This window comes from Thamnophis sirtalis, unplaced genomic scaffold (assembly GCF_051295495.1).
Source record: "Thamnophis sirtalis isolate CommonGarterSnake01/CBP01778 unplaced genomic scaffold, rThaSir2_p1.2 scaffold_1, whole genome shotgun sequence".
Classification (NCBI taxonomy): Eukaryota; Metazoa; Chordata; class Lepidosauria; order Squamata; family Natricidae; genus Thamnophis; species Thamnophis sirtalis.
Window position 1 is genome coordinate 178,703,703 of NW_028261381.1, and position 12,956 is coordinate 178,716,658.

General features: G+C 41.4%; 1 protein-coding gene across 1 annotated transcript; it reads right to left on the reverse strand.

Moving 5' to 3' along the window:
- Nucleotides 1-3,642: 3,642 nt before the first annotated feature.
- Nucleotides 3,643-10,747, reverse strand: LOC148049929 (vomeronasal type-2 receptor 26-like). The gene is made up of 4 exons (XM_087705507.1): nucleotides 10,536-10,747; nucleotides 9,491-9,782; nucleotides 8,446-8,662; nucleotides 3,643-4,617 (listed from the first exon to the last, which is right to left on the reverse strand). Exons 1-4 carry the CDS (start codon nucleotides 10,745-10,747, stop codon nucleotides 3,713-3,715), a joined length of 1,626 nt encoding a protein of 541 aa, XP_087561633.1. The 3' UTR covers nucleotides 3,643-3,712.
- Nucleotides 10,748-12,956: the final 2,209 nt, after the last annotated feature.

The following is a 12,956-nucleotide window of genomic DNA, read 5'->3' on the forward strand; positions in this document are numbered from 1 at the left end:
ATGGAAATGGAGATGCTATCATCGCTTCCACCACAAAACCGCGCTCGACTAAAGGGCGCTTGACGAAACCGCGTAGCTGACGTCATTACAGCGTGACAACAGCGCGGAGAAAAAAGCACGCTGTAAACGCTAAACCTAAAATTAACCCCTAAACCTAAACCTAACCCCCCTAAACCTAATCCTAAACCTAACCCTAAACCTAACCCTTAACCTAACACTAAACCTAATCCTAACCCTTAACCTAACCCTAACCCTAACCCTAACCCCAACCCTTAACCTAACCCTAAACCTAACCCTAACTCTAACCCTTAACCTAACCCTAAACCTAACCCTTACCTTAAGTTGAATCAGCTTGCTTTCAAAGCGCTATTTAAAGTGCCCTTCTTTCTCTGCGCTCGCTGTTGTCGCCCTGTTGATGATGTCAGCGACGTGGTTTAGTCGGGCGCGCTTTAGTCGAGCGCGGTTTTGTCGTGCCACGGCTATCATCAACACACCAAGTTTTCTCTTAATAAAAGAATGAATCAGTTACATTGCCGAAGACATTTGGTTAAAGCTTATGGAAAACCAGAGTTTGCTATTTTATGGGTCAATTTGCACACATCCTCCCCTATGTTTCTATTTCTCAGATGAGAGTCCATCTGATGGAAATGGAGATGCTATCATCAACACACCAATTGTGCATTTCCCAGGAATGGTGGTTCTGCTCAAAGTCAGTTGTGCCTTGGTCACTTCCCACTTGGACTACTGCAATGTTCTTGCATTGGGGCTACCCTTGAAGACCCCTTGGAAGCTGCACCTGGTCCAAAATAAAGCGGTGCTTACAATACTGGACATTTGTAGGTTCACCCAGGACAGACTTCTGTTGCATGAGCTGCAGTGGCTCCCAGGTTCTTCCAAGACACCATTCAAGGTGCTGGTTATCATCTTTTAAAAAGTACATGTCCCAGGACTGGGTGATTGACAGATGCCTCCTGACTTTAGTTGGGAAGCTGGGATTACAGTCACGCCCTGGATGATCTTGCTAAAAACAGATACTCCTTAAAGAAATTAGATTGTGATCCTGGGCATGGGTTGAATTATTCCTCTCTCTATCTATGCAGATCTCGTAGAGCACCATGGTTTACCAAGAAAGCCAAAGAGATGAAATGTCACAAGAGATGATAAAATACTGCATCCAGTACAACATACTTTGCTCATCCATCTCAGGAAAATTCTTCCTGACATTGAGGAGGAAGTATAGCAGATCTGGATGTGAGGGGGGTTTAAACTCTACCATTTCAAAAATAATGGAATAGTGGTTGGCAATTCTATAAAGCCTCAGATATCTAAGAAACAACCCTATTTTCTTAAAAACACTAATGCTGAACCCTTCCATTAAAAATACTAAGTTAATAAATAAATTAAATTAAGAGGAATAAAATGAGAAAATTTCCTCTGTGTAATAAAAAATAAATCTTTAAGAACAGGATTTCCATCAAATCAGAGCACTGAACATCACCGAGGACCCTTTGGAAACACGATAAAAAAAGACCGGATGATAGTTGCAGACCATAAGTAAATTGTAACCAGTTGCAGGACTTGAGAAGGAATTCTTTCATGGACAAGTTCCTCCTCCTTGTTAACATTTTTTTTAAAAAATTATCACATTCTAAATTTTCTCAGTATGTGGCTCTAGTCCAGCTGCTTCTGTGTTTAGGTCTGTCAATCCCTTCCCTTCTGGTCTTCAAGAAGGTTATTAAAAAGTGGCTTAGGCAATTAGCCTGGTGTCCTATGTAGGAGGTGGCTGGTGGATTGACAAAGGTGATGGTGCCATTGGATAAATTTTGCTCCCCGTCTCAATATTTAATGTTTTCATATTTATGATTCTAATTGTAGCCACCTAGTTGCTTGGTAGAGTGAGAGAGCAGCATATAAATTTAATAAATAAATAAATATAATTTTCACTCTGTTATCTACGTATTTATGGAGTCCTTGGTGTCCTATGAGTTTGGTTGTTTCTTGCAGACATTTCAAATGCTAGTGAGGGTGGGGATTGCTCCCTGTTTGTATCCAGTAGCTTTCTTGTCAATGTTGATGGGGGTATGGTTCCCCCCCCCCCCTTGGTAGTTCCTTGACTAGGATATTGTTTTCTGTTTGTTTGTCTGGTGCTAATCCATGGTTATCTGGGTGTGGACTGCTTTGCTCTTTTGGTTTCCTTCTTAGTTTTTTTTATTGTTGTAGCCCTTGCCAAGTATCAACCCTGCAGACCAAAAATCACTGTTGTTGACAACTATCTGACCAATACAACTGCTTCAAACACCTGAGAAGCATCAACTTGACTGATGGCTACTGGGAGAAAGAAATTGATTCCAAAATCAGCAAGGCTAGCCAGGTCTTGGGAGAGCTGTATACTAGAGTGTTCGATCATTACAATATTAGAATCACCAAGAGATTCAGGGTTTCACAAGTTTATGCTACCACAATTAAAAGACATGGACTTTGGGGAGAGATTTATTGATATGATTAAGGTGATATATTACAAGCAAACTGCAAAGTTGATGGTAAATGGAAGTATGACTGAGAAGGTTAGCATTAAGAAAGGCACAAGACAAGGATGCCCCTTGTCTCTGCTATTATTTGTATTGACACTGGCAGTATTAAATAAAAACATCAGACAAGATACAGAGATAAAATTTATGGAAATAAAAAAAATGAAAAGTATAAATTACAGGCATTTGCAGATGACTTAGTTTTTATTTTGGAAGATCCACAAGAAACAGCGTCTCAATTAATAAAAAAATAGAATATGGAGAAGTGGCAGGACTGAAAATAAATAAAGAGAAAACTAAGATTTCCAGGCCTCCCTCACTCCGAATCGCTCTGTTCTCTGCTTCCTGTCCTCCATGGAACCCCCTCATATCTTTTGATCTTGCTTTGTCTGCTGGGTCTTTCCCCCCCATACTAGGTACCTGCAGGACTTTTATTGCTCCCCAAGTTTCCATAAGGGTCGGGCCCCTTCCCTACCTCCATCACCCTTTGTGCATTTATCTTTTGAGGATTTTTCCAGGGCTTCTGAGCTTTTTGCATAGCTGTGCAGATGGCATTAGGAAAGCAGGACTTTTGGTGAAGATGGCTGTCTGATGACTAGATCAGGGAGGTTCCCTGAGGGGGTTTTCTCTGGATTATGGTGTTTTCAACTTACTAACAAAAGGAACAGGCATTCCTTCCTTTTATTATGACTCTCCTGCATTAGGGAGAGTGCTAGAATCACCCCACATGACCTTCCATACAGCAGAGGCCTGCAGGAAGCCTCAGGAGCCGTGTTTTGAAGCAGTCAGAGCGCCACTCACTTCATTGTTGGAAAATCAGCCATTTTGGAATTTGTTTTTCAAATGGACACTAAGTCAAAACTTTCATTTCTTAATCGCTTTCTGGAATTATTATTAGCTAAAAGAAACTCTTTTAAAGTCACAGCCTAGTGATTCTTTTTGAGTCTAACATATTTTTGAGATTTCTTTATTGTTAAACAAGGAAGAGGTTTTCTGGAGGCCAGAGAAAATAAGGAAGCATAAAATAAAAAGGCTGAGTGATTGTTGTTGACCACAGCTATATTACAGCACTTGATAGAAACATTTTAATGGAAAAATTCATCCTCCATGTTATCATATTTTAGAAATTTTATCACATTCTAAATATGCCTCAAAAACATAAATGAGGCCAATTGTTGCATTAGTTAGAAATTCTTGTTCCTTACTATATTTTCTCTACAATTTAGATCCGGCCTCAGTAGAATAATGTAGCATTTTGGGAAAAAGATACAAGCCAAGAGAGCAGCCCCAGATGCCAAAATGGAGAAGATCTCCACAGCCACCATGGACTTCCCTTTGGTGCTCAGGTAGGTGGGGAGGAAAGTGATCCAAACACTGCAAAAGACCAGCATGCTAAAAGTAATGAATTTGGCTTCATTAAAACTATCAGGCAATTTCCTAGCTAGAAATGCCACTGTGAAACTGATGAAAGCCAAAAAACCTAGGTAGGCGAGGACAATGTAGAACATTAAAGCTGAGCCTTCCTTGCATTCCAAGATGATTTCTCCAAATAGGGAGTTGAAGTCCAAGTTAGGAAATGGGGGAGAGGTTCCCAGCCAGGTGGCACAAAGAACTGCTTGAATCAGGGGACAAGCTAAGACAATGGAGTTGGTCAGTGGTTTTCCTAAGAGTTTCCTTGTCCTGTTCCCTGGCTTGGTGGCCATGAAAGCCAGAACCACCATGACAGTTTTTGCCAACACAGAGGAAACTGCAAGGGAAAAGAGAATTGCAAAGGCAGATTGTTGGAAGAGACAGGTGACCTTCCTTGGTTGACCAATGAAGAGGAAGGAACAGAGGAAGCAAAGCAATAGGGAGACCAGGAGGATGTAAGTGAGGTCTCGGTTGTTGGCCTTGACAATTGGTGTGTCATGGTGTTTATAGAAAATCACCAGGACTGCAGATGTGATCACTGAGAGAAAAAGAGCAAGAAAAACTAAGATGTATCCCAGGGTGTCTTGATAGGCAAGGAAGTGGACCTTCTTGGCAATGCATTGGTCCTTGTCCTTGTTGGGAAATTGGTCTTCTGGGCAGGTTTCACAGTGAGCTGCATCTGAAATCAAAAATCTTTGTCTAAGGATTTATTCAGCAACTACCATGCACATTATCCCCCCCCCCCCGCATAAACGATATGAGTGTTGCCTTTCTCTTAATGACCTACCCACAAAGGGAGTGATGAAAGAATCCACTGAGCAATTTATTGGGCATCAAAAAGAGCAAATCATCCTTTCTTTATGATGATCCTGGGGATAGATTAGCCAGAGACAAGGATTCCTTCAGTACCAACTATCCATCCACTGCATTTCCAAGAATAATGTGGGTTTTAGTTTGAGATTACTGCCTGTTTTTTCCCCTCACTTTATAATGGAACCCACAGAAGAAGAACCAATCTGTTATCCAGGAATGCTGTTGTTTTGTTTATGTGTACATTACCCCTGCCTTAACCTGTTTGCTTTGTAAACTGAAGATTTGTAATCTTCAAATGTGTTCATTCAGATGTTTTTGATCCCTCCTGCTCTATCAAAGGGACACAGATTGTCGAATGTCCTCTTTCCCTGGCAGGTCTATTTCCTCAGAGGTTGGTAGTGTTGAGGAAGGAGCATATTCTGAATAATAAAAATTAAAGTGTGGACTATACACCCCACTTCCTCAGGAAAAGATTGGAAGTTGGTTTCCCAATTGGATGTGAAAGGTGGGCCAGGAAAGGTGGTCTCTGTGGTCAGGGGAGTTTAGATCTCTGTTGTGGCCCAGCAGGAGCTGTTGGAGCTGCCACCAGACTCCGACAGTGAGGGGCCCTATGAGTCGGCTCTGGAAGATGTGGGGGACCCTGGACAGGGTTCCGACTCTGAGAAGGGCGCAGAGAGGCTGGTTGGCCATCAGGAGGTGCCTGAACCTTGGACCAGTTGGGAGGAGACAAGGGAGAGTGATCTGGATGCCAGCAGTGAGTTGTTCCTGGATGCCCGGCACCGAAGAGCTAATAGGCATCAGGAACAGTTGCACAAGTACAGGAGGTAATTGCACCCAGCCAGTGGTCATTAGGCTCCTCTCCAGACTATAAAAAGAGGAGCACACGCCCCTCTTGCAGAAGTCAACACATTGACTAAAAGTTGGAGAACTTTGGTAACTAGCTTGGCAGGCTGGATTGCTGCCAAGGTTTGTCTGAGTTGCTGCCAAGGTCCTTATCTGTTTGTTATGCTTGGCTTTCAGCCACCAAGGTTTTGGTTTCTTGCTATTAAAGTACATTCCAGTTATGCTTGTCTCGGCATTCGTTACTGGATGGAGGAGCAGGTCAGAACAGATCTCTAAACTGAAAGTTCTACTGAAAAGTGTGAGTGCCTGTCAATCTTATCAAAAATGATACAATAACAAATATATATATAATATTTAATGAATGTCTTCCATGATTATGGAAGATGAACATTTGAAGTCTGCTCTACCTGTCTGATTAGAAAAGGTCCCTTCTGGACAAGCATCACATTGGTAGCAGCAAACTGGCTGGCCCTCTGGAACTCTTCTCCTCTCTCCTGCATGACACCTCTTCATGCCACACCTGGCAAAGGGCACCTTCTGGAAGAGAAAAGAGAAAGACTTGAGATGACCTAAGCCGTGAACCTGCTGCATCCATTCTTTTCCCTTTCCTATTTCCCTTCCTTATTCCTACTTCTATGATCAGAATCTTTTCTAAAGAAATACATTGCCACTGTCTATCAGAAATCAGGAACAGTCCTGGGGTAACCAGGCCAGGGGCATTCCTGACACACCCATAGATGTGGGAGATTGGATGGGGAGTCTCTGCCTGCACAGGAAGGCTTGTGATGGGATGAGAGGATTTCTAAAAGAAAGAACTGTGATGATACAACAATGGTCCATGGAAATAATTGTTGCTGGCTGTAATTGAATCCTATGTTTCAAGGAAACAGTGTTCCCAAGCCTAAACCTTTGTGGAATGACATTCATCAGAGCTTAAATGTGTTACATGCATAGGAGATTTTTCACCAAACGACTGCCATAAATTCTGACTCAATTGATAATTTTTCAAGTTAGGAAGATGTTCTGCATCTCAAGAAGAGAATGAATCTTTCCCTGAACTCACAACATTTCCTTTCAGCTCACCTTGGTGGCCCAGATGATTCCATCAGATTTAATGGTGAAATTCTGACCTGGGGGAGCCTCAGGATTTACATGCCCAACTCTTATGGGGACAAAGGATCTATTGGGGAAGAGAACCCAGTTGAGAAGATCATAACGAGCAGATCCCAGTCCATCTTCTGAGAAGGAGACTTCATCTCCAACACTGTTGTTGAACTGGATGGTCCTCAAATAGGCAAGAATCTGAAAGAAAGGAGACTTTCAGAAATTGGAGTATTTGGGCTTTTCTATTTCAATACTGTGATTCTGTTTCTATGACAACCACCAGACAGAGCTACAAATGAGACATCATGGCTTCTATCATAACATGATGGCCATCTTGCGAACATGGGTTTATATTTGATAAATTAGTTCCATCTCTTGATGGTGATCTGAGGAATTAGGTTTATGTAACTCTGAAACTAAAAGTTTCCCCTTTGTCATGGTTTCCATCTCCAATTTCACCAAAAAACAAAAAATTTAGTTCCACAATCTAAATTTAATTTTAGGCTTTTCCCCTTGTGAGGCATGGCCACATAGACTTTCAAATAGTTACTTGGCCCAAGGTCTTGTTAACTGATGAATGAATGTTTGAAATGAATAAATCATTTCTATTAGAACCATGGAAAATTCCACTGGTTTTCTCCAGCTTATTGTCAAAGGCAATGACAATAAGGATCCAGCTGGAACCAGGTTTGATCCACTGGGCCCTGTGGAAGGAAGCATCTGACCTGGTTGGTCACTTTACTATTCAGAGAGGTCCAACATTTTAGCCTTTTATGCAGGGAATTCTGATGAATTTCAGACCAGGAACCCATCAGGATCACTTTGAATCTTGCTCTGTGCTGTGGTTGTCATAGAAACAGAATCACAGTATTGGAAGGGACATTGGAGGTCTTCTAGTCCAACCCCCTGCTCAAGCAACAGACCCTCTACAGTTTTAGACAAGTGGCAATCCTGCCTCTTCTTCAATGATTCCAGCAATGGGGCACCCACGACTTCTAAATGTAAACTGTTCATTAAGAAAGCTCCCCTTAGTTCTACGTTGCTTCTCTCCTTGGTTAATTTCCATCCATTGTTAATCTGAAGCTCTTTTCACACAGCCAGCTGAGTAGCACAACAAATGGTAAAATTAAGAAAAAGGCCAGGGTCTCAGATGAATTGCTATGAGAGTATGAAGATATTTAATCAGGAGCAGAAGAAATTCATATGGGGAGCTTCTGAACTAAGCGGACTGAGTCAAAAGCCACAGAAATTACCTGCCATGACTGGATGTCTGAGATCCTCTTTCCAAGCCTCATTGGTCGGACTCTGGATCCATGCATTGCATGTAAAGCATGTGCCAGAGCATAAATGGCATTGTAGATATTGTAACTTTCACCTGTCATGCTTGTTTCAAAAGTGTAATTGGGCAGATTCTGCAGATTCTCCTTTCCCGTACATTGTTTTTCCCCCTTTGGAGGGATCTTTCCTGATTTATGGATCTTGCAGCCAAAGACTCTTTCCCACCATAGAGGGAGAAAGACATCTCCTTGGGGGTTCAAGGGGTCTAAAGACAGGAGGAACTTGCTGAATTCAGAGACATCCCCAGAGTGGCCCCTAAAATGCAGGACCCCATGCAAACTCTTTATAAGTTGCAATGCTTCTTCAGATTCTTCCGCGCCAATTTTCCAATGTGAAGTGAAGATATAAACTTTAATTAAGGATACTTTTCTGAGTTTTCCAAAATAATGCACCGTCATTATTACACTACTGGTAAGAGTGAAGTCTCCAAACACAATAAACACTTCTGCTTTAGACCAGGTATGAAAATTGAGAATTAACTTTTTCATAATGATTTTCATACTATCCAATTTCAGCATTAGAGTGAAGGCCAGGCAGATCTCCTTCTCCTGGAGCATTGGCGTCAGAGTTGAAATGAAACATTCCCCATTGTCATCTTCAGGGGCAAAAAGCCCAACCCAGTTCCACTGGAAATGCAGGAGCAGCTGGACTAAACCCACATACTGAGGAGATTCCTTGGGATTAATCCGGAAGAAGGAAGGATAAACTCTTCTCTCTCCCTGAGAGAACTCAAAGCCAACACCCAGCTGGAGAAAAAGAGATTCTTTTTTTCAAAGACCAAGTCAAAGTTGTATGCTGACTTTAGTAGTGACCATTGTGTGGTTGATGGCCCTCGCAGTCACACTGACTCACTTTGACTGGCAAAATTAATCTTCTTTTCTTCTTAGCTATTTTTAAAAAAAATATTTTATTTTGTTTGTACAAACTTCATATCTTTGCAACACATTACATTTTTTTACATATCTATTGTGATTTTTTTATCTATACAAGTAAACCTTTTATAACTATAGCTTTGTATATTTGTGCATTTACATTATTTCATACATTGTTTTCATTCTATATATAATAATCGCTATATTCTATATATGACAATTTTTACTACATTTAAGTCATTTTGTATAATATTTATTTGGTATAGTCTATCTCATATTTCTATCTTTTAAACATTTTCCAGTTTTGTAGTGGTCTATTGATTTGTTAATCTTTTTTCCTTTCTTTTTGTCTCTCCTTCTTAGCTATTTTCATTGGTTGTGATACATTGGAAGACAAGAGAAGAAACCAACAACCCGATACATCAAATAAATGACACTAAAATGATGGCTACCCTTTAAGAGTCTAAAGTTCATTATATGCTCCCCAACCCCCCAAAAAACTACCTTTAGTTTCATCTTTGGCTTCTCTGTGTGCTTTTGATCTTTGTCTATTCCACACTGTATCCAAGAGAGCTCTCTTACCTGTGGGACCTTAAAGATGCTGAAGATGGAGTCCATCAGTTGTGAGGATTTGGCACTGAGACCACCAATGACCGACAGCAGGATGTCCGGATGATCACATTTGTAACCTGGAACCACTTGGCCTCCTGAGGAGAGCATGGAGAGGCTGTCTAAGGAAATAAATATCTCCCTCTGGAAATTGCCATAGATGTGGAAGCCAAGGGTGATGTTGGGGAGCAGAAGAAAATCCGTATTGACTTCGGAGACTGCAAACATCAATGCAAGGAACTGCTGGTAGTAACTGGTGGTGATTCTGTAGTGAGAAAAACATTGGAGAACATGACAGGAAATCTTGTGCATGGCTATAGAATTTGCTTCACTGTTTGGGGGGACTTTTGGGGGAAGAAACTCCCAAATTGTATTGGTTGGGGATTTTTTCAAAGCTGTTCCTTTGGCTAAAGTTGGATGACTTTGTGAGAAAGGAGACAAGCCTTTATATGGATATTATGGATTGTTTTATAGTCTTGATCATCCCTGCCATATTCACATTGCTGCAGTGGCTGCAATCCTTTCCAATTGCGCCCCTTTCACCGTAATTATTTAAGCTGCTCTCTTGGAGCAGCTTCTCCAGGTGGGATAAGGATTGCTGAGCACAGGACTACAGTGGGGGGGGGGGGGTCACCTCATAGATTTAATGAAGGCTTTTATTCATCAGCACGGCTGATTCCAAACTGAGAGGGATTTTTGCAACTCCCCAAAACTTGAAGAGTGCTGAGCTTTTATTTGAATTTTCTACCACAAGTTACTCTTCAGATTAATATTATAATTTGACTTCTTCACTAGGCCAGCACAGCTTCCCTCTTCATTTTTGTGGTTTATCATCTTCCTGATGAAGAGACTGAGAATTCCAACCGATTTTAAGAGCTTGGTAATTTATTGAGAAAAGCACAACATGTGCACTAAACCAGGGCAGTACAAATATTAGAAGTATTTCTGAAAAGAAGTCCCTAAATTTAAAGCAAAGAGAATAATTATCATGCATGTTTTCCCTCCAGCTGAAACTTACCCAGCATTGAAAGGAAGATTCGGTCTATTAAAGTCTTTGACAGGAGTCTCTAAAATGGTTCCCAAGGGCAAATTCCCACCAATAATGAGATCACCAGGCCTACAGTAGCTTTTATCTAAGCCGATAAAACTCCTGCAGACACATATGGTGCGTAGCCTTTTCAGTGTAGTTGGAGCCAGGAGCCAGAAGAGCATCAGCATCAGCATCAGCATGACTCCTGCCTGTCATTCTTATCACCTTCCCTCCTAGAACAGAAATCAAGGTTTATGCAGAAACTGATTTGAAGGCTGCTTCTGAAATCTCACTGGACCTTTAGCAGAGCAGTCACCACCTGTGCTACCTGAATGGCACCAAGAGAAATTTATATCAACAATGCTTCTTCTTAGCTGTGTTTGGGGCTGTGACCATAGAGGAAAAAAAGTCATGTGAGTCTCTTCAACCCAGGAGTGAGCTCGTTCCAAGACAGCTAAAATGACATGTTTTGCCCCCGCTTGGAGAACTCAGACATATATTTTAAAGCAGGTTTTATCTTAGAAGAGATAAATGCGTGTCAAGAAATCCACAGGGGATACCCAAAGAATTACTGTACTTCTGATAATTGCAAGGGAAAGCAATTGTTCTACCCAAGTAGCAATAGCTTCTCATACACCAGAACGAAAAAAACAGCATGTTTGTGTTTCTTGTAATGCACAGAGCAGATGGAGTCATGGTGAAGTTGTGAATTTGACCTCCATGAAACTGACCTCCTGCATACAAGATGGAGTTTGGCTTGGGCCATAGTTGGTCAGCTAGTATGAGTGCTAATGGGGGGGGGGGGTTTGTTGGCACATGAGAATCAGTTATACTTTTGTAACTGGGAATAACTAGTTTATTTGTCACCGCAGAGTAGCAGATGAAATTAGAAGCGGGAGGAACAGAGAATTTGTGCATCCTGTTATGTGGTTCTCTCCTTCATCCGAATTCAGTGTTGGTTGGTGGGAAGAGATTGAGCCCAATTCACCATCTTTCAGAGTGTATGAATAAGGCCTTCTCGGTTGACATCAGGTATCTTTCTTAGGCTGATGATATTCAGTTGTTCAGTTTTGCCCTCATGGACGAAGGCTGCTTTTACAGAGGGATAGAATCAAGACCATGCGAAGCATTAGTGCCACTTTATAATACCTTGTTAAGAAGACACTTGGAATACTGCATCCAACTTTGCTATCACATAAAAGAGATACTGGAGCTCTAGAAAGAGTGCAGAGATTAGATGGCTGGAGGCTGAAAACTAAGATGAACACATGCAGGAACTCATGCCCTAAAGGTGCTTTTTCAAGAGGCAACTGGACTTTCTGGGTTTTTCTTTGAAGACATTTGAGGCTTCTCTTATCTGAGAAGCTTCTTCAGCTCTGACTGGATGGCAGGGAATGGAAAGATATGAATCCAATGCAAGGATATAGAACCTTCCATTCTCCACCATCCAGAGTTGAAGAATCTTATTGGATGAGAAAGGAAATGTCTTCAAAGAAAAAAAACCAGAAAGTTCATCTCTCTCTTGAAAAACCACGTTTGGTACAACCATGACCTTGATGACTGAGAATCTCCATAGACAAATTACAGATTAACAAAGTTGGAAGGGACCATTTAGGTCATGTAGTCCAACCCCCCATCCAAGCCGGAGACCCTACACCATTTCTGACCATTGGCAGTTCAGTCTCTTCTAGAAAGCCTCTAGTGATGAAGCTCCCACTACTTCTGAAAGCAACTTCTCTTCCATGGGTTGATTGTTCTCACTGTCAGGAAATTCCTCCTTATTTCTAGGTTGAATCTCTCCTTGTTCAGTTTCCATCCATTATTCCTTGTCTGGCTTTTAGGTGCTTTGAAAAATTACTTGACCTGACCTCTCTGTGGCAGCCCCACAAATATTGGACGACTACTATCATGCCTCCCCTGGTCCTTCTCTTCACTAGACTAGCCACGTCCAGTTCCTGCAATCGTTCAATGTATGTTTTAGCCTCCAGTCGCCTAATAATCTTGGTTGCTCTTTTCTGCAATCTTTCTAGAATCTCAACATCTTTTTATAGTGTAGTGACCAAAACTGGATGCAGTATTCTAGGTATGGCCTTAGAAAGCCTTTATAGAGTGCCATTAGTACCTCACTTGATTGCACCCCTCTGTTAATGCAATTTAGGATTGCATTGGCTTTTTTTGCTGCTGCCACACACCGTTGGTTCATATTTAATTGGTTGTCCAGTAAGACTCCAAGATCCCTCTCACAATTACTGCTATTAATCCTGGTTTCACCCAGTCTATATGTGCATTTTTGGGTTGTCTTTCCTAAGTGTAAGACTTTACACTTACGCCCGGAGTCCTCTGGGATTGGGTGGCCTATAAATCTAATAAATTGAATTGAATTGAATTTATTTTTCTCTACATTGAATC

Coding starts and splice junctions, on each gene's coding strand:
- LOC148049929 (XM_087705507.1), bottom strand. CDS start 10,747: ATGCTGATGCTGATGCTGATGCTCTTCTGGCTCCTGGCTCCAACTACA. Junction 9,783..10,535: donor AATCTTCCTTTCAATGCTGG/GTAAGTTTCAGC, acceptor TTCTCACTACAG/AATCACCACCAGTTACTACC. Junction 8,663..9,490: donor GCATCTTTAAGGTCCCACAG/GTAAGAGAGCTC, acceptor CTGCATTTCCAG/TGGAACTGGGTTGGGCTTTT.